The sequence below is a fragment of the Colias philodice genome, chromosome 16, assembly GCF_061535455.1.
Source record: "Colias philodice isolate Cphi_HAF_F1 chromosome 16, ilColPhil1 Martin Lab GWU primary, whole genome shotgun sequence".
Taxonomy (NCBI): domain Eukaryota; kingdom Metazoa; phylum Arthropoda; class Insecta; order Lepidoptera; family Pieridae; genus Colias; species Colias philodice.
The window spans coordinates 3785147-3811754 of record NC_143101.1 but is presented as its reverse complement, the minus strand read 5'-3'; the positions used below and the strand labels follow the sequence as shown (position 1 = coordinate 3811754).

General features: G+C 35.2%; 1 protein-coding gene across 4 annotated transcripts; it reads left to right on the top strand.

Moving 5' to 3' along the window:
• The first annotated feature begins 762 nt into the window (after positions 1–762).
• Positions 763–26449, top strand: HnRNP-K (Heterogeneous nuclear ribonucleoprotein K). Of its 4 annotated transcripts, none has more exons than XM_089705354.1 (11): positions 763–896; positions 11510–11551; positions 13588–13677; positions 13775–13831; positions 14605–14648; positions 15010–15085; positions 15394–15501; positions 21232–21360; positions 22508–22909; positions 23238–23407; positions 26111–26449. In XM_089705354.1, exons 3-11 carry the CDS (start codon positions 13588–13590, stop codon positions 26154–26156), a joined length of 1122 nt encoding a protein of 373 aa, XP_089561480.1. In that variant the 5' UTR covers positions 763–896; positions 11510–11551; the 3' UTR covers positions 26157–26449. The 4 variants fall into 4 exon arrangements, with proteins under 4 accessions (XP_089561480.1, XP_089561478.1, XP_089561481.1 ...); XM_089705352.1 differs by having other exon boundaries at positions 13567–13677; XM_089705355.1 differs by lacking the exon at positions 763–896 and adding an exon at positions 10898–11434.
• The last annotated feature ends 159 nt before the right edge of the window (positions 26450–26608 follow it).

Here is a 26608-nt window from a genome sequence, read left to right as displayed (position 1 = left end):
ACGCAACAGTACGTTCAGAGTTTATTGCTACCTCTTCTCTGTAGAAACTGCTTTCCTTATTGGTGAAATTAAAATATATACAATTATGCATTATAGCGATTCTTTAGAAAGCTAAAATATGACACATCCACTAAACCAAAAGTCATAAAAAGAGCGTGTGTGCCTAGCACATATCGTGTCAGAAGTGAAACTTCTTTGGCAAGATTCAAAGATACCAAAATCATCGCCTTACTCCATGACGTGACGGTACTGCCATGACGCGACCATAAAATCTTACCCTCAACGCGCTTACGGTTAAAATCCCTCTACGGTTTACTTGTTTTTGAGAGGTGTAACCAACGGGTGTTGCAGGTTAATAGATAGTATTCTAGCACTTCGTCGTTTAGGTAAGTTTTGTAATATTTAAAACGTATTTTCTTTATCCTAGCGGACATTAATCCAAACCAAAACCCTTATATTTTCATATTTATACATATAAATCACGGGTATCTATTTTTTTGGAAAATTTTTGAAATTAACAAAAAAAAGTGATTTTTTTTATAGCAATTAATTGTAATAATTTATTAAAAGTAATATGATATAATTTCTATGGGGATTTTCCTCGGGTTTTCTCAAGTTTTTCTATAGCAATGACTGGACACACTTTAGATTCGGTCATGTCTTATCGTTCAAAAATAAACTTTATTTACGATCAATCTATGGTTCGAAATTTCACCGGTAACTTTTTAATTATATGGTAACATTAAAAAAAAACTTTTGTTGCTCGTGGCCATAATTCGATTCTAATTTGCCATTGCCGCCATTTTTATTGTTTTAGCGTTACATACTATTTCAATAACAATTATTTTTCGTAAAAAGTTAGTTTTATTTTGTGGTATATTTCACTCCAATATCAGGTAAGTTTTATTAGTTATTATTATTCGATAAGGCATTATTGTTAAAATTTTAGCTAAATATTGATCTCATAACCACCGGTGTATTGTTTTTATCGTTTGAAAACGTTTAGGTCTTTTAGGTGTTGTAAAGATCTATTGTTTTTATGCTTATCTGATTATTTCAGAAATTTTAAGAATGTAGTTTTTAATGAAACGCTGAGGTTGAGAGGTTGTAATATTTTATTGCTACTTATTCACACAATTCATAATTTTCTATGTAAGTACATACTAATAATATAATTACTTTTTGTTGGCTAAGTTGTTGGCAAGGATTAAATTTCAAAACATTGAAACACTATTTGTATTTATCTAATAAGTATGAGACTTACAGAGTTGGTTAGTACATAAAACGCTCAAAAATCTTTTCTTAAACCAATACTGCCTTAATACAAAGTAGACACCACTTGTTTTAAGTACTAAGCAAATACAAACAATTTGAATAGTCATATCATTTTGATCAATGTAGAAGAATCTAAAATAATACTGTTAGTGGTTGTGCATTGTGGTATGAGGGATAGTCAGCTGTCAGACGGATAGCAAAAATGCATGTTTATTGTAAAATACATACCTAATAATGTTTGGGCTAAAGACATATACTTAAACATAAACATAGTTTTATTAACTTTATATAGAAAAGTTAACAAGTTGTGTGATATATAAAAAAGCTAGATACGTTACCCGCTCTCTATTTTGGCAAGAAAAAACTCAGCTAAGTGCCCGAGTTTCACTTAGTCACGCACCATTCAGCGTCGTGGCTGGACGTTCTTTTTATATTTTAATCGGCAGTTGTTATTACGAAGTACATGAGTGAGACATGTATTATGTCTCGTGCATGAGAGTGAAAGAGCGAACAACTGTATTGGTGATAATGCGTTAGTAAGTAGGTATGTATTAATTACGCTGTTTTTTAGTGCAATGATGTTGGCGTATGCTGCGTCAACTAGTATAATAGAGTCATTGGTTGTAACTATCTCTTTTTAACTTCAGTTAGGTTGGGCAGAAAAACAATCAGCCAACTTGATAAATAGTTGTCCTATCACAGTTAAAAATAAAATCTTAATGAAATGAAGTCTATTTTTTTTGGTAGATTAATTCTTAATTAATAGAGCTTTCCTAGTTGTTTCTGTTATAAATCACATAACACTATGCCATATCAATTTTATACAATTTACTGGCCACTAAGAAATAGATCCAGTAATAAATTTTGGAGATTTTTTTTTTTATTAAAATAATATCCATCTTACCGATTTTTGAGTATTAAATAAATGCCATCATACTACTATATTATATTCAGTTGTTAAGTGATTGCATACCTCGTAGAAAACAATATATGTACCTATAAAGTCGATAACACACATTAGATATCACATGAATTAAATCATATACATTTCACGTCTTCATGATGATTATATTTGTCAAACCTATTCTACCCTTATTTTATTAATACATAATTTCAAATTTATTCTAGGGTCATAGTTCAATTTTAATATCTAATTTATGTCTCAATGTCAAATTTTATGACTCATCTACCCCTTGTCACACTATGTTATTATGTTGACCTCCTATCTATATGTTCAAATGGGTGATAAATTAATTATAAGACATTCTTGACTGAAAGGCACTTTAAAATTAAAACTGAAATGATTATTTATTCAAATAAGAAATTTTAAACATTACAAAAATTACAACAAGACTTTGCTGGCTCTAGTTATTTTTAGAAATTCTTATCATTTGCTCAAAAAAAAAAAACTTTTTTATATGATCAGAAAAACTATGAACTTTAATAATTGCTATAGTTTTATAAAAAGGACAACAAATATTGCCTCATATTGTATCAGTAATTTTGATTGAGTTCAACCGAATGAAAACAAATATGTACTAGTGTTTGTTTAAAGGTTGTTATTATAATGATAGCGTCTGTTCATAAACCTCCGGAGTTCCGAAGTAAGCTCAAATGGTTGCCAATTCGTTTGCGGAGGGATGCACATGCTCTTCAACTACTGTATCGAATTTTATTTGATCCTAAAACACCAACGTACCTCAAGGAAAGATTTGAGTTTAGAGGCCATTGTAGCGAGGTTCGTTCAACTGAAAGGTTGAGGATAATAATGCCTCCACATTGCACTCATTTTTATGATGAATCTTTCACTGTGCATGCTACTAAACTATGGAATTCCCTGCCAGATTCTATTAAAAATGCTCAATCCTTAAAAAGTTTCAAAACTATGGTTAAAGCTCATTTCCTTAGTCATAGCCAAACATAATATTTACTTATATTATATACTTATTATTAAATTATTAATTAATATGTATTATGTCATATTATGGTATTTTGTATTTCTCTTCCCCTTTCACTATTTATTATCAATAACAATATAAATATGTATGTGTATGTTTTCCCTACTATTATTATTTATTATTGCACTACCCATTTATTTTATTTTATACTTTTTCCTCTACTGTACCAAAGGTTGTCTGGAAGAAATCGCTCTAAAGCGATAAGACCGCCATTTGTACTTAGTTTAAGCTATATTTAAGTGTCTGTATTTCTTTTTTATTTAAGTGCAATAAAGAATTTATAAATAAATAAATAAATCAACCTTGATATCGAATCTAGTCTAGTTTTCAATAAAACAAATATAAAATACAAATTACCTTAGGTTATAGAAATAATTGGAGAAATAAAGTCTTATTTTTAACCGACTTCAAAAAAAAGGAGGAGGTTATCAATTCGGCCGGTATGTTTTTTTTTTTATGTATGTACACCGATTACTCCGTGGTTTCTGAACCGATTTACGTGATTCTTTTTTTGTTCGGTGCGGGATGGTGACGAATTGGTCCCATAAAAATATTATTCGGATAGGCCCAGTAGTTTTTATTTTATGAGCATTTTTGTCTGTATTTGTAAATGTTGCAAGTGCAAGTTTGAAGTCGGTTGTTTTTAACGCATTTATTGACTTGTTATGACTAAAAGATCCTTGAAAATGGTCAAATAAATAAATAAAATCTTTATTTGAATTCATACATAAGTTTGACATATTGGATTGGGGTTCAGGCCTCCTTACTAGGTATAACCTGTATTAAGGGGGACAAATAATTTAACTTATTTAATAATATGTTCTTTTTTCATCACGTAAAGCCTGTTAAGTCTGTAAATTACAATTATCTCAATTTAGCCTGCCTCTGCCTGTCTTTCTTTTATCTAAATTAAGTAGGTGTATAAAATATGTTCTTGATTCATTTATTATGAAAAAGGTGTATGATTGTTTCCATATTATTTGACTGACACCAATTAAGTAGCTGAATGCATTGTGGGTACTTATTACTGTTTTTACGCTGTCCAACCATTTAATTTAACCCTACATGCAATACACACCACATGGTCATTAGGTTCGTAGACGGGAATCCAATACCCGCCTCATCCCTATCGCGCCGAGGCGACGGCAGGGTGGAAATGGCATCGATAGCCCCCTGTATTGAAAAGTGGAACATTATAATTATCTGTGGTGGTGGGTCGACCAGTGGTTACTTTCCCGCGATAACCGTCAACAAACGGTCGCCAGGCAACGGCTCATGACATATGCATGAGAGCGGCATGGACGACACTAGCGCTTAAATATACAAGAACGGCGGGGGAAATTACTAGAGGCAAATATAAGATGTCTCCTCGACTTTGCGGTGGCGTGTGGCACGCCCAAGACTTCTCAAGCATTTCCAATTACCCTCACGAAACGTCCAACGTTTGTTACTATTCTCGGCTATTTTTACCGCATAACCACCACCTCTTCTTCATAAGTGATGAGACAACCCCATTGTGTAGGGCGTAGGTAGTTGAAGGCATCATTTTGAATTCTTTTTGCCTTTATAGACGTGCACGCGAAAGTTACTTTGAACTATGACCATAAATGTACACTTCTAGTTACATGGATGCGCAGTACTTTTTTCTATTATGTATGCCTTGATTGACAAGCTTCAAAAGAGAAGGAGGTTCTATGTTTAATAAACTTATCTTGCTTCTTACACATTACGAAATAATTCTCATAATAAAGATAAAAACCGAAATACTGCATGTAACCTATTAGGTACTTTAATTTCTGGAGCTTTTAAAGCCAAAAATGGCATTCCGAATGTTTGACATTTCCAAGCGTGAATCGAACTTCGGGTAGCAGGTAGCAAACAAGCCAATGTGTTTTGATTAACTTTATAGGTAAAGATGGAATCTTATTTACTCTAAGTCAAGACCTCAATATGGAGTTGGGATGTAGCGACCCTTCCCCGAATCCAATGGTGCGGCGCAAGTTATGATCGATATATCATCAAATATTCAAACGGCGCCGACCCACGAGGAAACGTAATAGATAACTGTTTCCTAAAAGGTCGCTAGGGCAAACAGCCTACAAATTCCATTAGATAAAAATTTTACGTTAATGAATGTTAATTGTTATGTAATTCATGACTTGAACATGAAATTTGAGCGCCATTTCGCTACATTCCCTGTATTGGCGATTCAGAATAAGAGCTTCATCTTCACGGAGGCTATGGGAATATTTCAACTTTTCTAAGTAGTAACGTTAATGGATTATATTATATTTACATACATTCAGCCTAATGCTGAAACAGCTTCATTATGATCCATTACTTTATTCGCATAGCATTTGATAGCAAGCTTTCGCATTGGCCGAAATGTCTGCCATCTCTTATCTTGCCTTCAGAAGATCTAGCTACTAGTATTACTAGTGTTTATTTGTCAGCTATGAAAGTTTTTAGGCTTTTAACCATAGCTTTAAACATACTGATCTCTATGGAATCAAATCCGCAAAATTACACGATATTGCGTAACAATTTACAAAAATGAATATTGAATTTCTACGCAGGGTTATACAACTTACGGCTCGCTGCGTAGTAAGTGAGGCACGAGCGCTTTCGAGCGTATAATAACCGCGAATGCTTCTAATCAAAATATACTCCAGGATCCAGGATTACGGATGAAATATTTTTCAAGGATTTAATTTTGATGTGAGTGTAAATTTTCAATCAAAACAACGGGAGCCATGAATTGCAAAATAAATAAATCTATCAAGTGAGTTTGTTTTAAGTTGTAATAATTTCAAGTATATTACAACTAAATTAAATATGTAGTAGTAACTAAACTTAACTAAGTAAATAAATACTTATTATAAATAAATAAACTTTCTAAATTTTTACCAATGAGAAGTTCCATTATTCTGTTTTTATCCGGGATTTATATAATCCAGGATCATTCGAGGTAAATCTGGGATGTAGCCTAATATATTTATCTATATTTCTTCTATAAGTAGGTATATTTAACATTAATTGTTCTATTCAAATGTATACCGAATGAATTCTATACTTATGATACGAATTTACATCTATTGGGTTTTTATCGTAATTTCCGAATGAATAATTTCCTCATGGGGCCAAGTTGTCACGAGACATCAATTTTCCTAGACGTCGGAAGGGAAATTATTATTAATATTATATTGAATACATTTTCTCCATCCTTATTATTATATATTTTTTTAATAACTAACTACATATAAGTAAATATAATTCCTTCATTCAAACTTCTAAGTTTGTTTATTTCTATTCCGAATACAAATTTACGGTGTAAAGCTTATTGCATAGTAGTATTTTTTCAAAGATAATTTCTGTTTGTTATTATGTAATTTTTTGTGATATACATATGTATCTTCTATAATATAAAATCTCTATATAAAAATGAATCCCTATTTTCCTTGGTCAAGACATGACGGGTGAACGGCTGGACCGCGATTTTGAATTATCTTATATATAAAATTCTCGTGTCACAATGTTAGTCTGTATACTCCTCCGAAACGGGTGGACCGATTCTCTTGAAATTTTCTGTGCATATCGGGTAAGTCTGAGAATCGGCCAACATCTATTTTTCATATGTACCACGGGCGAAGCCGGGGCGGCCGGCTAGTTTTTTTATAATATTATTGCAGTACGAGGATGGTTCTTATTGAGACAAAACGTAAACATGAACCACGAGCGAAGCCGAGGCGAACCACTATTTATACGATCTACATTTAACTATTTAATATACACGGCATCCTTCAAATCACGACGGAAAATACCAAAATGGTAGAGCTAATGACGAATGTTTAGCATCATTCATTTTATGTTTAATGTAGATTAGACCGGCGCAATTTCTTTTCCTTTATTTTTTTTTAATTTTTATAATTTGAACATATTACTTGATAAGTCATTATTTTTCTAGACCTTAGCCCAGTCGTATAGCGCTAGTCAATTCAAAACTAATTTATCCACTTAAGTTGTTATAATATTCACAGAGAACATTTACATGTCTTATAACGAATTCAAATTGAAGCCTATTATTGCAGTTGAAGTTAGCAATTTGTCATTTACATCACTTCTGTCAATTTCTTTATGTTTCATGTTTACGTGAACCCCACCGGCTGGCGCCACTTGCTGGTTGCGGGTATTCTCACAGAAAGCGTGAATATTTTATCAACTTGGAAAGAACAAATTACAGACTTGGTTCTATACTTTGACAATAATACCTTAGTCCTCAAAAAGTACCTACGTCTACTTTAATTGGGTCACCGCCGCATGATTGGTGTGACAGCCGTTGTATTCACACGTTTGACATGCTGCATTGTAACTAATCACCTGCTACTATCCCACAGTAATATTTTAAACAAATTTTAAGCGAATTATATCTACAATTAAAATGTGTATAGCGGTTTTCATTCCTTCCAAGCATGGGTCTATGGCCAAAATATGCCTATGCATTCTATGTCCTGTATAGTAGGATTCTTTAGGAACGGACATCGTAACACTTTTTTTCTTCTATAAAACCAATTCTTAGAACTTTCTATAGTTGTTACATTTTGTTGGTGTCTCGTTACCTAGGTTACGATTGTCTTCGACTCATCGGTCGACTATTAGCTATTGACAAATAGGTTGAACAATTTATATTTCTGTATGTTCACATATTTAGTACGGCCAAATACTCATAAATCGAGGTTGATGTATTTGATCGTAATGATTATTTGGTTGTGGTATTGATTGATGTGACAACAAAAGTTGTGAAAGCAATTTTAGAGAACCATTACCCACTGGTTTTCGAAAGGACATCGAGCAGGAATTGTAGGTAATGAGGGAAAACTAGCGTGAAGATAAGATCTCTAATGTATACGTGCGACGTTTTATTAGAGGACAAAAATAATATTTGTTGTTCTTCACTAATTTATTGACTTATCCAAAGAAACAAAATAACGTCTTATATCAATTTATTAGAAAGGATTTAACGAAGTTGTTGGATATAAAAAGGGAACATGCAATGAATTTGGCGTTGAAAAACAACACGAGAGACATTGCATAAGCGCCATAGTTGTCAGGCCAGCCAAAACCACAAGAAATCCGTTTAAATGGTTAAGTAGTGCTCAAATTACACCAGACAGTTATAATATATTGCTGCATGCAATATTGAACTTTTGAACCTATCGATTTGATTTTTATTTATATGATATGTATCCATAATTTTTTTCTCGAACATTATAACAATATCGGTAAGCGGTCTCTGTAAATTCGAGCAGTTCATCTATTATGCTCGCGATGTGGTCAATTTGTTAAGTGAAGTTTGTACATAGACGGGCTAACGACTGTGTTGCATGCTACCCTTCTGTGTTTACTTAATTTTTAATTTTTTAATTGAATTAAAACACTACGATTTCATTATCAGCCATAACTATATTGTTTATTGTTTGTAATTAGTACAATTCTAGTTCTAACCTTGGGTTTTTCCGAAAATTATTTAGGTACTATTTACTGTAATTGCTTCTGTTCATTGTCATTTGTATTATTTAGTTATAACATGAGGGTGTTGTTATAAACCAAGATGCACGTCATATTGCCAATTTTTGAAATGTAATCAATAAAAGAGCACCTAGACGTTCATAATGGAACCCAAAAGTTCCGTAAATAAATATGTACATAAAATAAAAATTAGATACATAGGGTAGAGGTAATTGTATAAGGTATTCCAGAAATAGAATTGAGATTTCGGCATATTAACAGAACCCAAGAGTAGGAAAATTTATATATGTATTTATTATTCTTAGAAATTACGCTCTTTACGCAGTAATGGATAACGTATGGCTGCGAACGGGTTTGTTTAAATTTGGTTACTCGAAGCTATTAGTCCCGGCCACAGACATGTATCAAGATAGACTAAGCGAGTGTATGTACTTCCCGTGTCCAAACTAAGATTATGAAACTTACTTGACGCTGGCCTACACTCAGTCCGCGCTTGCAGTTCGCCAAGGAAAGACGTGAAGCTGAATAAAGTAAAATGCCGAATTACGCCGTTATAAACTGTAGAAACTCCACAGCTGTGAGTGGCCGAGTTAGCAGAGATGTTTCCTTCCACCGGTAAGTAATTTTCTAATCAGAATATGCACTATTTATTTTAAAATCAAATAAAGAATATCTGTGGAAAACGATCGTGACAAACACGGATACCAAATCATACGAAATGATTCGGAATACATTGCGGCTTTTACTTGGCACGGTAAAGATCGAGTCGTATGATAACAAGCAATGAATAGCGTCTTCTCATTTTTCTGTTCTCATTTTTCTGTCCAATTTTGTGGTTAGTGATGTTCATTTGATGCAACAGTTCTCGATTCTAATCGATTTTATAATCGAACAGAAAAATGATAATTTGAAGGAGCAATTTTTCAGAAAAAAAGGCATAGATTTTTTTTGTCATTTAATACGACTTGACCTAGAACTTTTAAGTATTTTAATACAAAGGTACTAAAAATAAATATTATGACATGGACGCCATTAGTTAAAGTGTCATCTTGGGAGTTTTTTAAGAAAACTCCTTATTGCTTAGACTATGTTTGTTTTTTCAGTTTTCCAAGTAACCCGAACATAAAAGAAAATAAAAATAAAATAATTTGGAAAATCCAAAAGTGCACGCCTCATAATTTTTTTTAATAAATATTTATTAATTATTATTTTTGTTTATTTAATAACAATTAAACCACATCGAATCAGACCCTGAAAAATGAAAGGGTTCTATTCCTGAGCATACTCAAGCGTAAGAGAAAAAAAAAAGACTCGATTAGTAAAGTATTTCGGTCGCTATCGTGTTAACAAGAAAAAGGATCCGCACATACAGACACACGGACGTCCAAGACAGAACTTTTTTAAACTGTTTTTTAACTAGTTTAAATAAAAAAAATGACATCAAAAATATCATGAACGTTAAAAATAGTGTTTTTTCTTAATATGTGTGTGTATGTATTATCTTACAAGTGCAATGTATGGTACATAAAGACATTTTAAGTTTGAAAAATCAGATGTTTTGCGCGAAGTGACAGTAGTACCCACCTCAACGCTTCGCTTATGAGGCGTGCAAATGGATTGATGCAACGGGACATAAAGATTGATTGATTGACAGTTTCATTACTTTCTTTCGATGGCCTCTCTAGTACGTAGTACACGGTAACTCAATGGGCATATGTAAGAAAAAGCTAAAACACATTAGTTTACACATTGTTTGTTAGAATATTAAAAGGTTTATAAATTTATTTTATCATTCCTCTGTCTATGGTAATTATCATTCTTCTGTCTTGAATCGATTTAGTAATCGATTACGATTCATTTATTTAATTACCTCTTAGACATAGATCTAGTTTGATCTGATTTCTTTCGATTTACTTCGATGGGATAGGACGATACTAGAATCGCCGCGCGAGTGGCGTCCTAATCGATTTAGCGTAAAATGAAATTACCATCACTAAAAAGCGCTCGTGACGTCATAACGCGTCAAGGTCAGTACAAAAAATATGACACGCTTGGTTTTCATACAGATCGCGGTACTTGCGTAGTCTATCTATGTCTGTGGTCCCGGCTATTAGATGGGGTGAACGATATATCGTGGGGTGAAAATGGAAGTAAGACTTCAAAATTTTACAAATTGCAACCGCGAAGTATAGGTATTACTGTATTTTTCTAGAATCCCCTAATTTATACATATGACTTAAATTGTGGAATTAATTGGAGGTTTAGAAAATATATTAATTTTGAAACGTAATGAAACTATTTATAGGACCAAGAAATATTTATTCAGAATGTATTGCTGATACGTCGCGTTGCCGCTAAAATTTAAAGAGTCTCGAGTTCAATATATCACTATAAAATCAGTGTTTAAAATTTTGAATGAAGTTCAAAACGTCAAGTTATTAGGTGAGTACCAGGGTCTCGCTGATGTCTCGATGTCTCAGTAAGTCGCCTTTTCCGGGGCACACCAAGAGCCTTTAGGGCAGGGTTATCGGCGGTGCACTGCGCATGTGCGGCACTGGCGCCCTAAAGTCTCGCGAGGCCCTACTAACGCCCGTGCGGAGCCCGACCGGTGTCAGTTCACTCGTGGACAACCAGCCAAACGAACGTCCCTAAATAATACGCGATAACCTAATAATGTACGTTGACGTGATAGAAGTTTTATCGCATTTATAAATCGTATCGCATCAATCTCATAAGTATTCTGTTTCTAGGTACGCACTTCGAGATCACCCAGCACGGATTACATAGAGAAGGTGAGTTTATTATCCATCGGGAATTTATCATTGTCCCATTTAAGCTAACAAGCATACGTCGGAAAGTTCAGCGAATTATACCTACGTAAATTATTATATGTATAAAGTTGTTATTTTATGCGCTCAGCATAGTCACCTTTGTATTAAACCGAGCGAGCCCATATAAGAAATGGTAGCAGGTGAGACAGCTGGTAGTGACATTTGGTGCGTTGTTTTTTCTTTACATTTTTTTGCGCGAGACGGTCCCTAGGTACCTCTTTGTGGAGCGCACACCTGCCGTCAACCCGCTTTACCTATTCACATACGCTTTGATCCTTCGTGACTTTCAATCAATAGTTTCTGTTACATTATTTTCGTATTCTTTGATATTCTGTTATTAAATACTGCTCTTGAGGAAAATAAGTTTTCTGACATAAAACATTCCAATAATATTTGTAAAATAGTTGCGGAGCTCTACCTATTTTTAACTATTATCCATAAAATAAATAACCTAGCTATTGGACAAGTTGATTAAACTTCTGCGAAGTCTATAAATCTTCAGCATAAATGTCCCAGGTTCCTTACAGGCCTTTTTAACGGATTAAAAGTAGTTGTCAAATAATTGAGAATATAAAGCTTCGAATAGGCTACGTAGGATACCGTATCGGCAGCTGATATAATATTATGTTTGCAAATATATCGCAATTGCTATTGTAATGGACGACGAACCCAAGCAGAGTCAATGACCTTGTTCACCTGCCCGCCAGAATGTTACATTAGCATATTTAGGACTCAACACTTAAGATAATGCATCTACGATTGCATGCTAGTGCAATACATACATCTATTGCCCTTTTTAATACGTCAATGCTTTTTACAAAAATATTGTTTATGTTTACCTTAAATATTATGTATTAAATAGATTTGAATTGTGGTGCTTTCACATCTAGAGCTAGATACGATTGTAGATAAATTCCATAAATATAATTTATGAAATTTTATCGTTCAGTTAAAAGCCTGTAAATTACAAAAATATAGCATTTATCGAGGGCATTTTTATATAATTTGGAAAATCCAAAAGTGCACGCCTCATAATTTTTTTTTAATAAATATTTATTAATTATTATTTTTGTTTATTTAATAACAATTAAACCACATCGAATCAGACCCTGAAAAATGAAAGGGTTCTATTCCTGAGCATACTCAAGCGTAAGAGAAAAAAAAAGACTCGATTAGTAAAGTATTTCGGTCTCTATCGTGTTAACAAGAAAAAGGATCCGCACATACAGACACACGGACGTCCAAGACAGAACTTTTTTAAACTGTTTTTTAACTAGTTTAAATAACAAAAATGACATCAAAAATATCATGAACGTTAAAAATAGTGTTTTTTCTTAATATGTGTGTGTATGTATTATCTTACAAGTGCAATGTATGATACATAAAGACATTTAAAGTTTGAAAAATCAGATGTTTTGCGCGAAGTGACAGTAGTACCCACCTCAACGCTTCGCTTATGAGGCGTGCAATAAGCCATAAATATGTATAATTAAGGATAATAACATTAACGAAGAACATAATATCATAACACATGCCATTACAATGTGAGCGGTATGCATAAACATTCGACATTGCATAAAATAAAATATTCCCATAAAATAGAAATAAGTAGAATTCATTGCTGAAGTATGCGATTTAGCCGGCTCTTATCAGGCCATTCAGAAAGCCATCTCACCTCTGCAATATTTTTACACGAACATTTTCCGAATGCCGGTGAAAATTTCCAGAGTATGCAGCGATTTTCTTTATTTTTTAGGTGAATATTTCCACAACATGAGACCACTGAAACGTTTTTTTATCCTGAAACGTGTTTAATTTATTTTTTCTATGCATGCCACTTTCATAACTTACAAATTCACTCAATTTTGTAAAAATAAAATTACTAAAATTTTTGAGAGAAGTAAAATTTTATTTCATCAAGCCAGTTTTGTAGACAGAGAAGATTTTATGTCTGATTCAATTTGTATATGTATTAGGTAAATAATTAAATATTCAAGATGAAACGCGAAGCGCATGGAGACGATGGCCCCATACAAAAGCGTCACCGGCATACTGAAGAGGAGCTCACCTTCCTTATACCGAGTAAGGTGTGTATTCAAATATACTCGATTATAATATCAACCTTGAACCAATTTTATATGAAGTAATAATTATGGATTTATTTTATGTTCTCGAATGTAACAGGTGGCGGGCTCAATTATTGGGAAAGGGGGATCGAATATTTCAAAGCTGAGAAGTCAGGTCAGTATTTAGATTTAATATCAAGTAAGGTCCATATTATATTTATTCATATTATAAAATTGTATTTCCCATAAATCAACTAGATTCTTTAGGTATGTATTTACGGTAGTTAGTGTATGAATATATTATAGAATTTTCCATTTTACTTTCAACATCGTAGAGAAGTCTATTTAGGTGTGAATACCTACAAGAGACATCTGTAGACTGAGTTATACTAGAATACAAGTTCTATAATGTGACCGAGAGAATATTCCATACAAGTGTCAAAAAATACTTTACCTGTCTTATCTCTTTAATACGTGTCTTTGTATAGCTCGATATATTTCAAGAACACCGAATTATGTGATCCTACGGGACTGAAGTGAGCGGCTAGTCCGTAGACAGAATAACCCCCCGGCAGCCAGTTACAGGTTCTTACTGCCCCCGAGCGCCCATGTGTCGGTAGCGCGACGCACTGCGCGCCTCCGCCACTCACTTGCCGCACACCATTTATTACCAAACTATGAGCGAATCTTCCCTGTGCGACCTCGTTTAACTCCAACAAGACAAAAGTCTCGAAATCTTCCACTTTCGCAATGGATTTCAACTGCTTGAAATTCTTTTACCGCTTCTACATATGAGGACTGGTGTTAGAGCCGCCTCTAGGCCTGGGTCGCACAGGGAAGCGCGATGGTGCGCGGCAAGGGGGACGCGCCGTGCGCCGCTACAACGCCTCTTGGTTGTCGGTCCCGCCCCGCTGGACGCCGCCGCCCCGCACCCGCCACGCCACGCAGTTTAAAGCCTCTATAACAGTCCCCGATTGCCTCGGCCCCGAACGGTAAACACAATCCCAGACTACTCTCAAATCGGATCTTTTAACGTCAACAGTCAGGAGTTACGCGCTTTATCCCCGATCCCCACCACCACCTCGCCGGACGCACATCACCTATCGCTATCCCATTTCGAGACCGAAGTGTCGAGATTCCCGCAGAGGTTCCGTTTGGGACGATCCCGCGACGCGTCCTACAACTGTATCGATGACGTAACGGCTATCTTGATTTCATGCTTCATAAATACAGTCCAAAACAGAAAATCCCTGACCGTTGATTATATTTCTGTTGATTACTCCGTAATTGAATATATTCTCTTTAATGCTATGAGCACTACGATAGTTTGCTACAGCGTGTTTCATTTTTCAGTGTACTCACAATCACTGCTGGGGATTTGGATACGATTATGGATATCGTGAGAGAGATCTTGCCAAATTTAGCTGATGTAAGTATTACTAGTCCTGGACGTATGAATAAAAACATTGAACTCTTAGTTTAATTCTTAAATTTTCTCAGTATCAAAATATAAAAATAAACATTACTAATTAGTAATTACTAAAGAAAGTATGTTCTACTCAGTAATCTTTTAAACGCTCCAAAAGGAAAATTCCGGTGTTTTGGTATGCTTACTTAAGGATAGATCCAACTCTGCGTAACTATACAACCTATACTTCTTCAGAAATTCAAACTTCTTTAAAATTTTGACAAGGTTGAAAAATCAGGTAATTGATATTAAATTGTATAATATCCTAGGCGACTAAGGCTGGCAGCGATGACTTGGATGTCCGTCTACTGATACATCAGAGCAGAGCTGGCTGCGTCATTGGCAAAGCTGGTACCAAGATCAAGGAACTTAGAGAGGTTAGTCAATTCTCTTTTATTTTTCTTTACAGCGCATTTTTTAATTGACTACATAATTTCTTTCTAAATAATGAAGTTATCCTCGACTTAAAAATATCCAAAAATGTGTCTTTCAGCGAGTGAGGGTAGTTTAAAATTCATCTATTAAATGCTTTGATAGTACTTTCAAATGATTCTCTACAAACTCACAACCTTTAAATTAATAAAATGCTGTCTATAGTTTATGTAATTTTATTCTTAATGCAATTTCTAACAGCATTAAGACGCACTTTATTTTATTATTGTTACAAGCTGGAAAAACTGTCAAAAGAGTGACGGCTTTTGTTCGCGACGTTCTTTGAATAAGTTATTTACTAGACTTGTTGGCTTCAAGCACTTTTATTCTATAACAAGTTTTTAAATGAAGGGATGTTTTTTCGCTGAAATGCGTTTAGCTAACTCTTTGAGGGCATTGTCTGCGAGATTGTAGTTTTATATTGAGAGCACCTGTGCACCGTTTTAATTAATTTTAAGATGGAGAATATCTAATAACTTCTCGATATATGTATATTGTATACGCGCGTAATTAAAGGTGTATAGCAGATGTGTCATAACTCGCCGATCATCTGTCGGTCGAGACTCGAGGCGCGGGCAATCATGAGTGCTAGATTTTTTTCACTGAGCGTTATTTTGGCCGTGGGATGGCGGATGAAGGGCAGATGTGAAAGCAGCTGCCGCATGTATCCCGTCTTATCTCGGAGCGATGCTATAGATTCACCTAGCTGTTTGAATTATACGAGTTTTGCATTACTTACGTGGAAAACGTAACAATCGATACACCCAAATTACATTTTAATGGCTTCTTTCTGAGTTCGAATATAGTTTTATGTGCCCGCGAGTGATTGGCTGTGGTTATTAGGAAAGTGGCTTTTCATAAATGAAATTTCTTCTTAATAACATATTGAATTATATGCAATAAACCGACGATAATCTAATTTTCGGTCACACATTCTGTAACATTTTCAATTTTCATGTTAGAGAAATAATTCGCTTATTATACCGCAAACAATGTGCCATGCTTTCCATCGTGACATACGATCGATATCCTATTTAGAAACAGTGCATTGTGCACGCGACATAATCAAGTTTAAAAGCTCTGCCACTTTGTCATCGCATGTACGCAAATAATATTAACGTAAGGCTGGTTGCTCACGATCTAGACATAAACTAATCTGTCTGCTGTGTGTACTCGGAATACTAACACATTACGGTACATGCACAAGTTTATATGTAATAGAATGATGAAATATTTTTAACATCGCTAATAATGTTAAATCAAATTAGATCAAAATAAAACGAATCTTTCCAATTATGAACGCATGAACGATTTTTTTAATATTGATTTGGTTATGTTATCATCCAAAAGTACACAATTTATCTAAGAAAGACAAATACTTGAGCAGATAATAAGAGTGTAGGCTGTAGCATTAGGTAATTCAGTCACATATTCAGTAGCGAGGACCCAACCTAATAGTGCACGCTCCGATCACTAACGACTCCGGTACTTGCAAAGTTTCAAATGGGCTTAACAACTTCACAATCTCTATCAGCCACCGACACAATGTTTCATAACTGTGATTAAGTGAGTTAGGAACGATGTTTGTAGTTTAGCCAGCACTTGATTAGCCACAAGCAAAATATGTATTTACGCTTTTACCTACATACAACGGAGTGCGTAAAAATAATGCTCAGGATTGAACGCACAAAGGAAACAAAAGATCCATTCAACATCGTCGAGGTGTTTTGAACATTACCAATTTACAACAATTGAATTGATTCGTCTCAGCGTACTATATTGTAAAACGGGTTTTGTTCAAATCAGCTGGTGCGCAAAAAATTGGTTCGGCCAGTCCAATCTTTAAGATCATTGACGTCTGTACGAATTAGATCCTTATAGTAAAGAGATTGTACGCAATGATGCTCCTATCCCGGTAAATGAAGTCGCACGTTAGCATTTTTTTTTCCAATCCACGAAGATAAATATTTCTCTACCTAGCGAACTTACTATACAACAATTGTTATTTTTTGCAATCAGCTGTTTCGTGAATTGCCTTTGTAGCTTATTTCAGGTATAAAAATCATTGAATCAACTGCATGTTTGTCTTACGCATCCTGAATGTAGGAATTCTTTTCTATTCGTAAACTATGGACGTCGGCTCTAAACTATAGGTAGTGGTGTAAGTTTATCGAGGGTCGATCTAGGTGATGTTGGCGAAGTTATAAGATGTAATAACAAAGTTTAAAATCATTGAATCAACTGCGTATTTGTCTTACACATCCCGTATATATAGAAAATAGAAATTCTTTCCCGTAAATTATTCAGTCTGGCGTTTTAAAGTGCACGACGGTGGCGTCAGTTTATCGAGCGTCGATCTATGCGGTGTTAGGCGAAGTTATAAGATGTAGTTATCGTTCGGTGCGCGTGCGCAGGCGGCAGCTGTCGCGGCAGGTGCTAGCGCAGCCGCCGCGCGCCGGAAGGCCGCACAAAAACCGCGCACCTGGGCCCCACGGTCTACCTACTTGCACAATGCTCAGACCTTCCTCGACACTCGAAAACTTTACAAATTTCAAAACGCAATACATTCCCGTCCCATCCCAAGATCTCGCCAGGTATAAACTGCTTCGTGGTAGTTTGGCGCAGTTCTACGCTCTCGTTTGGATTTGGATATCGATCCCGTTGGTTAAGTTTTTATGTGTGGTGGTTTTAATGGCTCCGATTTAATTTCATGTAGAATTTAGAAATTAGAATATTTTGAAGATGAATGCGAAAGACGAGGTAAACGTGTTATTTGTATGTGTTTATTTGGGTTTCGTACGTACGCGTAATCTAATTAAGTGAAACGCCAAACTACGTAGATTTCAGTCGTATAATTCCTCAGAAATTCGTCGTAGGCAAGGCTCGGTAACCTCATTGAATTGTTGAAATTGTGAACTTTGAGGTTTGAGGACAAATGTACGGCAATGGAGTTATTGTGTGTTGGGAAAAGGGTGGGAACACGTGTTTGTAAGGGGTTTCCATCCGTCGGAAGCGTTCGGCGCCGAGCTCGAGTTACCGCGGCGCACGTGACGGGAGCTTTTTGTACAATCGCCCTCCCCCACATCCTAGTAGTACAAAAACCACGAACGAACGGATATACCGAACAATAAATGTGGTACACAACTTGAAGGTATCGCAGTCTTTGCTATCATTGAAATGCTCTATAGTCTATACAATAAACCCCAGATGCATACAAGTATTGTCATGAGCATTCTTAAAACAAATATGTATAATGTGAACTCCTATTAACGTACACTCTTACGAATCGCAGAGTTAGATGCACTTCAATTAGCTAGCGAAGCTTCCAGCGCGCCATACGATGCTCTACGATTTCATATCAGAGAGCTAAAATTCACAAACAATGTATCCATTTAATTGAAACATAACGACAATGACATTTGGCGCAAGATGTAATTTGAGTGTAGTGCATATGTCGTCCAGGTGTAATAGGGCGGAGTGACGGGTCTGTCGTGGTGACAATGGCAATTACCAGCCGGGGCACGCGAGCCGCTTCCGTTTCCGATCGGATCGCGCGCCGCGGTACGGCTTCGTCGTACCATCAAATACCTACCCCATGTATCGACCCACGAACCACTCTTTTGTCTCCCACATCTGGCTAGATGCCATCGTTAGATACTTCATAACGCTTAGCCGCTTATCGATTTTTAATGTTTCACATAACGTCTTGTTTATTCTGCCGGTCTCATTGTGTGCTTCTCAGTTCTAACACGTCGACTGCCTCTCGTTTGCTATAGCTCTAGAGGAAATAAAAATAGGCGACCTCTAATTTTGGTTACGTAAGCTTATGTTGTTTTTTGCGCATTCCGCACATATAAATTAAGTAGTAATACAGCTGATGTTAGATATTTTAACTGTTACATTAGGCATTATCTATGGCGTATACTAAATGTCTATAATTAGGTATTTCCCTAACTGAAAATTCGCATGTACGTGACATAGCTAGGCGTACGGGTAAAGTTTGATAAACATTTGGAGTAGCCCGGCGTCACAGCGTAGGCGTGGCGCGGCGGGGGTGGCGGAGCCCTACAAGTGCACCTTTACGCGGCGCGCGGGGGAGGGTAGTCAGGTGTTGCACGACGTCGGCGGCACCCTGCCTCATTCTAACGTCAACCGTCTCCGAAGACGGTCGCGCCTCGCCCCGACGTCGGGAGCATGTGACAATTATTCGGTTCAAATCATACGCGAGTGAATTTAATTGATTGTACTTGTGATTTCTATTTGAGACTTGAGAATTATTACATCAGTGGTCAATTTTTAACATTAAAAATGGGTTTGTGATTTTTATGAAATTTTATAAATATATTTGATATTATAATTATTGTGTTCCGTGTGAGTGTTCGTCCGGCTTATCTAGTGTTTGTGCGTGACGACACGGGTGGGCCACGTGCGCCGGTCGATTTGATAGAGCGTGCGCACTACGCACCTACAAACGTCACTCGACATTAAAAGTGAAAAAATAATAAAATATCACAGATCCATTATGTCAACCGTCAATATGGTGAAGAGATTTAGGTCATCGATAAAACGTACCAGTCGGTCAATTAGTCTCTATAATGACACACATGAATATACAAAGCAATAGAGATAGAGATTTCTGTTACTTAATTATTCATTTCCATTACTTGTACGTGCCACAAAGTCTGGCCTGATATTTCGGTTTTGTGAAATATTGTCTAAGTCATAATAAACCAGTTTTTTTTTAAGTATAGTTCATATCTTAATTCCATATAATACGCTTTTAATAATGGAAAGAATAATAGATAATATAGAATTTTATATGTATATCAAGTCAAAATCGGATGTACATATTTTTAGATTTTATCCATATTCAAATCTCTTAAATTAAAATAATTTGTAGAAGTAGAAATGATATAAGTGTCTTTTTTTTGAAAATGTTATTCTTTTAAACGCATTATCATCGTGCTCTAAATCAAAACAACAGATCAGAAATTTCACTTAAATCATGGTCGTGTTTACAAAATCTACAATTACTATGCATTATGAATTGAACTTTTAATAATAAATTTTTTATTTATTACAATATTCTAGCTGCCCTGGCAGACGTTGTTTTGTCCTTTTCATGTTTTCTCTCTATATGAACGTCCCTTGGGCCATAACAGGAGCCGTATTTTGACCTCTTGGCTCTTATTACCAGACAGTTTACGCCGTGAATTGAAGTGACTGGCAAATTCATATTATGATCGCAATAACCAGCCATATAATATGGAAAAATTAGCCGAATTGCTCGAGCCGTTCTCCAATTTTAGTTTTTACGCGATTTGGCTATTCAATTTTACTATATGTACCAGCTATTTCCTTTTGATTCTAATCTACCCCCCGACCCATTTGCAGCCAAATCAATTCAGCCGTTATTGAGTTATAAATGTCGTAACTAACACGACTTTCTTTTGCATAGGTACATACGTACATACTTATATAGATATATATATCTAAATCTGTTCAAGGTAAAAGTGAATAGGCTTTTTTTAGGCAGGCATTCCCATCCATAGACTGCATCACTACTTACCATCGGGTAGGATGCAGTCAAATGCTATCTTAAATACAAAAAAAAAATATAGTACATAGTATATATTCGATAGTGGAAATAAAATGTGGATATATGTGTCGTATAGAAAACCGGCGCTCGCCTCAAGATATTCTCGAACCCGGCGCCGCAGAGCACGGAGCGCGTGGTGCAGCTCGTCGGCCGCAAGGAGGCGATCGCGGCCGGCATACGGGAGGTGCTCGAGCTTGTGCAGCAGGTGAGTGACGTCACACACACACAGATACACTACGGTCATACAAGTCAGTTACACAAAAAGATGTATTAAAAACACTTAAATTGTTCGTAAGTGTTTTTAATACATCTTTTTGTGTAACTGACTTGTATGACCGTATATCTCTGAGTCAGTATATCTCTGAGTGTGTACGAAATAAATGAACTCATTTATTTCGTACACACTCAGAGATATACTAGAAAAACACTAAAATTTTACTAAGCTGATACAATTTATACAGTATACACACTCAAATTCATACATACCCTTAAATTCATGTTCATACTTAAAGACACTCACAGCTCACAAAAATTTTGTACAATTAAAAATCACTCAAATTTTATACATATACATAATAAATTCCTTAATTTATTATTAGAGCCAATGCGATTAATAATTTGGCTGAGAAAACGATGAATAACTTGCTCGAACTCTAAAATTAAATTATTTCTTTCAAAAATATTTACCGTTGGTAAATAAGAAGTGATCAGTCTGAAAAATAGTAACTTGAAACTGAAAGCTTAACTTTCACTTGACGTAAAATTTTTACTCATTTGTAACCCTTTCAACACTACTTTTGTGGTTGTTAAATAAGATATGCTTGGATAAGCTAGCAGCTATGAACTAACTCACCCTTAAGTCTAACTCAAATAATTATGCATTAAACTAGACCCGTTTAAATCGTACTTGTTAAATTAAATATCATCGGCCTAAAAGTCAGTTACTAACTCACACTCAAATTCTAACACTAATATTTACTCTTACTAGGCCTCTATTCGAACCCACTTTTGAATAATTAAATAACCACCGATTCGGAAGTTTTAAAGTGGAATCTGCAAGGATTTTTGTGATTGCGCCTTTCGTAAATAATTTATAAACGTTAGAATTATTATTGATTAAACAAGCATCTTAACATATTTATTATAATTAACTTCGTTTTACTGTAATTCATATGTTTAGAAGACAATTTAACTGATTACAGTTTATGATAACTAGGGATTGCCAGTACAATGAGAAATTAAATTAATTAAATTCGTCTCGCTTATTTGTTATAGATTTATTTATTTGTATAAATTCAGCTTGCACTTCACTCATAAAGTCTCCATTACAATAAAAACATAAAAAATTACAGGTGCCCGTAAGAGGACCCGTGCAGAACTACGACCCGCACAACTACGATGATTTCTACGCTGAGGAATACGGCGGGTTCGGAAACGGGCAAGAGAGCAGAGGCCCCAGAGGGCCTCCCAGCCGGGGCCCCAGGCCTCCCGTGGGGCCCGGGAACCGGGGGCCCCCTCCCCGTGGAGGGCCCCCGATGTCCAGAAACGGACCTCCCCCACGACCGTTCAACGACTTCAACTCGTCAGGTCCCAGAGGCAACTTTGGACCTCCAAGAGGAGGGTTCAGTAGCAGCAGCAGCAGCAGTAGTAGTGCGTTTGGAGGCAACAGGAGCGGCGGTGGGGGGGGGAGTAGCTTCAACAGCAGTAACAGTAGCCAGCAAGAGACCACCACACAAGTCACTATACCGAAAGATGTGAGTAGTTTAAACTTTAAATATTATAAATATGGATTGTGTCCATTTTGGTGGTAGAGCAAGGAATAGAGCTAATGTTGTATAATTATTAATTTTATTGAGTTTAATTTTAGAATTATTTTCTTCATATCAAGAGCTTTATCGTTGATCTTCGTTGACTTATTGTTGATAACAATTATTTTTATATCATGATTAAAAGTTTGGCTTGAGATATTACAATGTTATTTGTTGGACAACATAATAAACCGAATTACGATTATTTCTATTACCACGCCCTTTTTTTCTTATTTCTTACACGTAACAATATATATTTATCCAAAACTTACAGCTAGCGGGCGCGATAATCGGCAAAGCGGGATCCCGGATCCGAAAGATCCGCGCGGAGAGTGGTGCGTCGATAGAGATCGCGGAACCTTTGGCCGGGGCTAGTGACAGAGTGATCACTATCACGGGCACACCGCACCGCATACAGATGGCGCAGTATCTGCTGCAACAGAGGTATGGCACTTGTGGTTTAGGATCCCTAGGGTTCTGCTATATAAATAATAAATAATATGGATACGAAATAAAAAAAATAAAAAAAAACTTACACACCTAAGGTTTGCTGATGACATTGTCCTGCTATAAAGGCAGGCAAAGTAGGCTTATCTGGATTAATATACAGGATGTCCCACTATCGGTATAGTAAGCGCGAAAGGACTTGTAGTTTTGCTTACACTGATCACGTAAAAAATACTTAATACATAAACAATAAAATAATGGCATAAAATGTTTGCTATATTTTTCGTTAAATGAACGTTTTCTTCTCTAGCTTCGCGCAGCCGGCATATAGCGCTTCGCTAATGTGAGCATTTTGTCTATGAAAACATAATATTAAACGATAGCTCAAGTGCGGGTGGCAAAGTGGCAGGTTGCTTGTTAGCGGTGTACACATAGCGCTTTAAGAATTCATCTATTTAAAAAAAATGCGTCTGTAATTTTATAAGTATTTTTATGTACTCAGTGTACGTGTCATGGCCATATCGTAGATTTGCTCATTTCATGAAATGGCCAATTTAGTTTGGCCAGATCGTTAAATCGTGAACGTTTCACGATTTGGTCATCCACGTTTGGCCAGATCGTCGATCTGGCCAAACGTGGATCACCATTTCACGAAATGCGACCATTTTTGTTTCTTTTTTAAAAAGCGATCCACTTCTGGCACTCGCCGGCCGCTGCCGCGCCAAGCTCGCTTTGGTCGCTCGGCTCGTGCGTTGTTTATAAAAGTCTAACCTAACCTAACCTAAACGTTTTCTATTGAAAAACCAATCGCTTCTGGTATTCGCCGGCGCTACCGCGGCACTAACTTAATTGACAATAAACAAGTTCTTAAAATATTCTGAATTTTTTAATGTTTTATGGACTGAAACGTTGACGATTTAACGATCTGGCCAAACTAAATTGGCCATTTCATGAAATGAGTAAATCTACGATATGGCCACGACATATTATGCAAAACTATAACCTCCATTTAGCTTAATATACCGACGGCGGGACACCCTGTAGATGGGTGCGGTTTCGAATCCCGTGACGTGTTATTGTGATTGTTACATAAGGCATGATGTGCTCAGGTCCGAATGGAATGATTAGTATGATGTAGTAGAATTCATTATTTTAATTTTTAATAGTCATAGGTTTTTTTAAAGCGATGCATGATATATATTTTTATATACCTACTAGGTTTCTGATAAATTGATAGATAATATATTGAACTGTGAAAGTGTACTATAAGTATTATAAGCTTCTTTCATTATTTGATAATATTCATAAAAATTATAAATATAAAAATTATAAATATTAATATAATTATTTTATAAATTAATGGTATTCAATAATTTATTTGTACCTTCCCTGGTGTCTTGTGGATTTGTACAAAATCCCTGAACACGTAATTAAGTATTTAAAATATATTACGCAATTCATTCATTTATTTATAGTTCAATATCATTAGTAAGCACTTAATTGTATGAAATAGACATTTACCATCACAGTAAAAGTGAAAGTAATTAAATGTGCCTAGAAATAAAATCCGACCTTGAAACACTAATACCATTAGAGCCATTCAGTTGCATAATTGATTGCATGCTTCAATAAGTAATTCCATATTAATGAAGCATCAGCTTATTAAACTTAATAACATTTAATGAGCCTGTGCTTTATACGCTATATTGATAAGCATGCTATAGCATGTCTCATACAAACCAATTGCCCTAGCGTCAGAAAAATAGACCATCTTATTACAAAAACTTAGTACCTGGTTTAAGCCCAGAATATAAAGTTATGGTTTAACTTTAGTACAGAAGTGAAAACTTGTGCTTGTCTCTGGTTTAACTCTAAATTCTAAAACATGTTTTGTAGTAAGACTTAGACCACGGTTTTAATACATTTTAGACCTAGATTTTAGTAGACCATGTTTTGTAATAAGACGGAAAATCAAATCATTACTAACATGCATTGTTTTACAATAGAATGTTTCAAGAGTTCCCCGATTTGGCTCCAAACAAAGCTAAGCTTATGTAAATGTTCAGCTTGAATGTATCAACCGTTGTTTTGGTTAAGGTAAAATTATTTGAAAATTTTATGTAGCTGTCGAGTTGTAATCTTTGGCCTGTTTTCATCATTCTGTCATATATTTATTGTATTATATTGTTAATTAACCATATATGTTAAAACACCCTGTTTCTAAAATAACAATTTGAAATTTTGAACATTAATATTATATTATTAAATCATAGTACATTTTTTTAGAAACAAGGTGAAAATAATATGTCAAATGTGTATTAACTTTCTATGTGTGAAATTCTGTTTTGTGATTAACATTTTTATAGGTGTGTACGTGACTAACGGGCTGAGCGACTCTTTGTATGGAAGACTAGTGATTTTGTTGTTTGATTCGAATATAACAAGGAATCACAAGTCTGCCTACAAAGTGTTTGCATACACGTCGAATGAAGACTGGTTCGCACAGTGACTGTAACATTTCTCTTTCTACTAATTTATATTATGTGTTTAATCATGTTTAATCCTGTATTCCTTCCTTTGATATCTGTTACTGCCTTATGTTATATGTATTTAATGGGATTTTAAAAGTTATGCATTTTGTCAAGCTTTGTTGATGAAATTTTTATTTCTAATATTAATATTCGTATTTTTTTCTTACAGTGTACACGAAAGCAACCCGTCTCTCGGCCGCGGCGGAAACTTTTGATTGGTATTAACATGAAATCGTTACCTACAATAAGATATTTTGGTAACACGGAGGCTCATTTTGTACCTATTCTGATTACATTATACATAGATCATATTTGTATGAAATCTAATCAATTGCTACGGGTTGTAATATTCTTGTGAAATTTTTATGAGATGTGCATTTATCATTATTAATACAAAGTTTATTAAGATTAAACAATAGCAATGGTTCGATTCAGCGATGGTTTGTTACATCGATCTATTTTTAAGTGATAGAGTATAGCAATGAAATAAATAGTATATTTTGTGAAATGTGGTTTCTTTTTATTCCCTATCTCTACTAAAACATGGATGGAAAATGTATGATTAGAAATGTTTTATCATGAAATATATATTTGTCATACAGAAATGCAACACAAGTTGGTTGAATATGCATAAATTGTGTAGTTGTGTAACAAACATAGTCTATTT

Bases quoted from the DNA above. Each gene is read 5' to 3' on its own strand.
- HnRNP-K (XM_089705354.1), top strand. From the start codon at position 13,588: ATGAAACGCGAAGCGCATGGAGACGATGGCCCCATACAAAAGCGTCAC. The intron at 13,678-13,774 runs GTGTGTATTCAA...CGAATGTAACAG, and splicing joins CCTTCCTTATACCGAGTAAG to GTGGCGGGCTCAATTATTGG. The intron at 22,910-23,237 runs GTGAGTAGTTTA...CAAAACTTACAG, and splicing joins AAGTCACTATACCGAAAGAT to CTAGCGGGCGCGATAATCGG.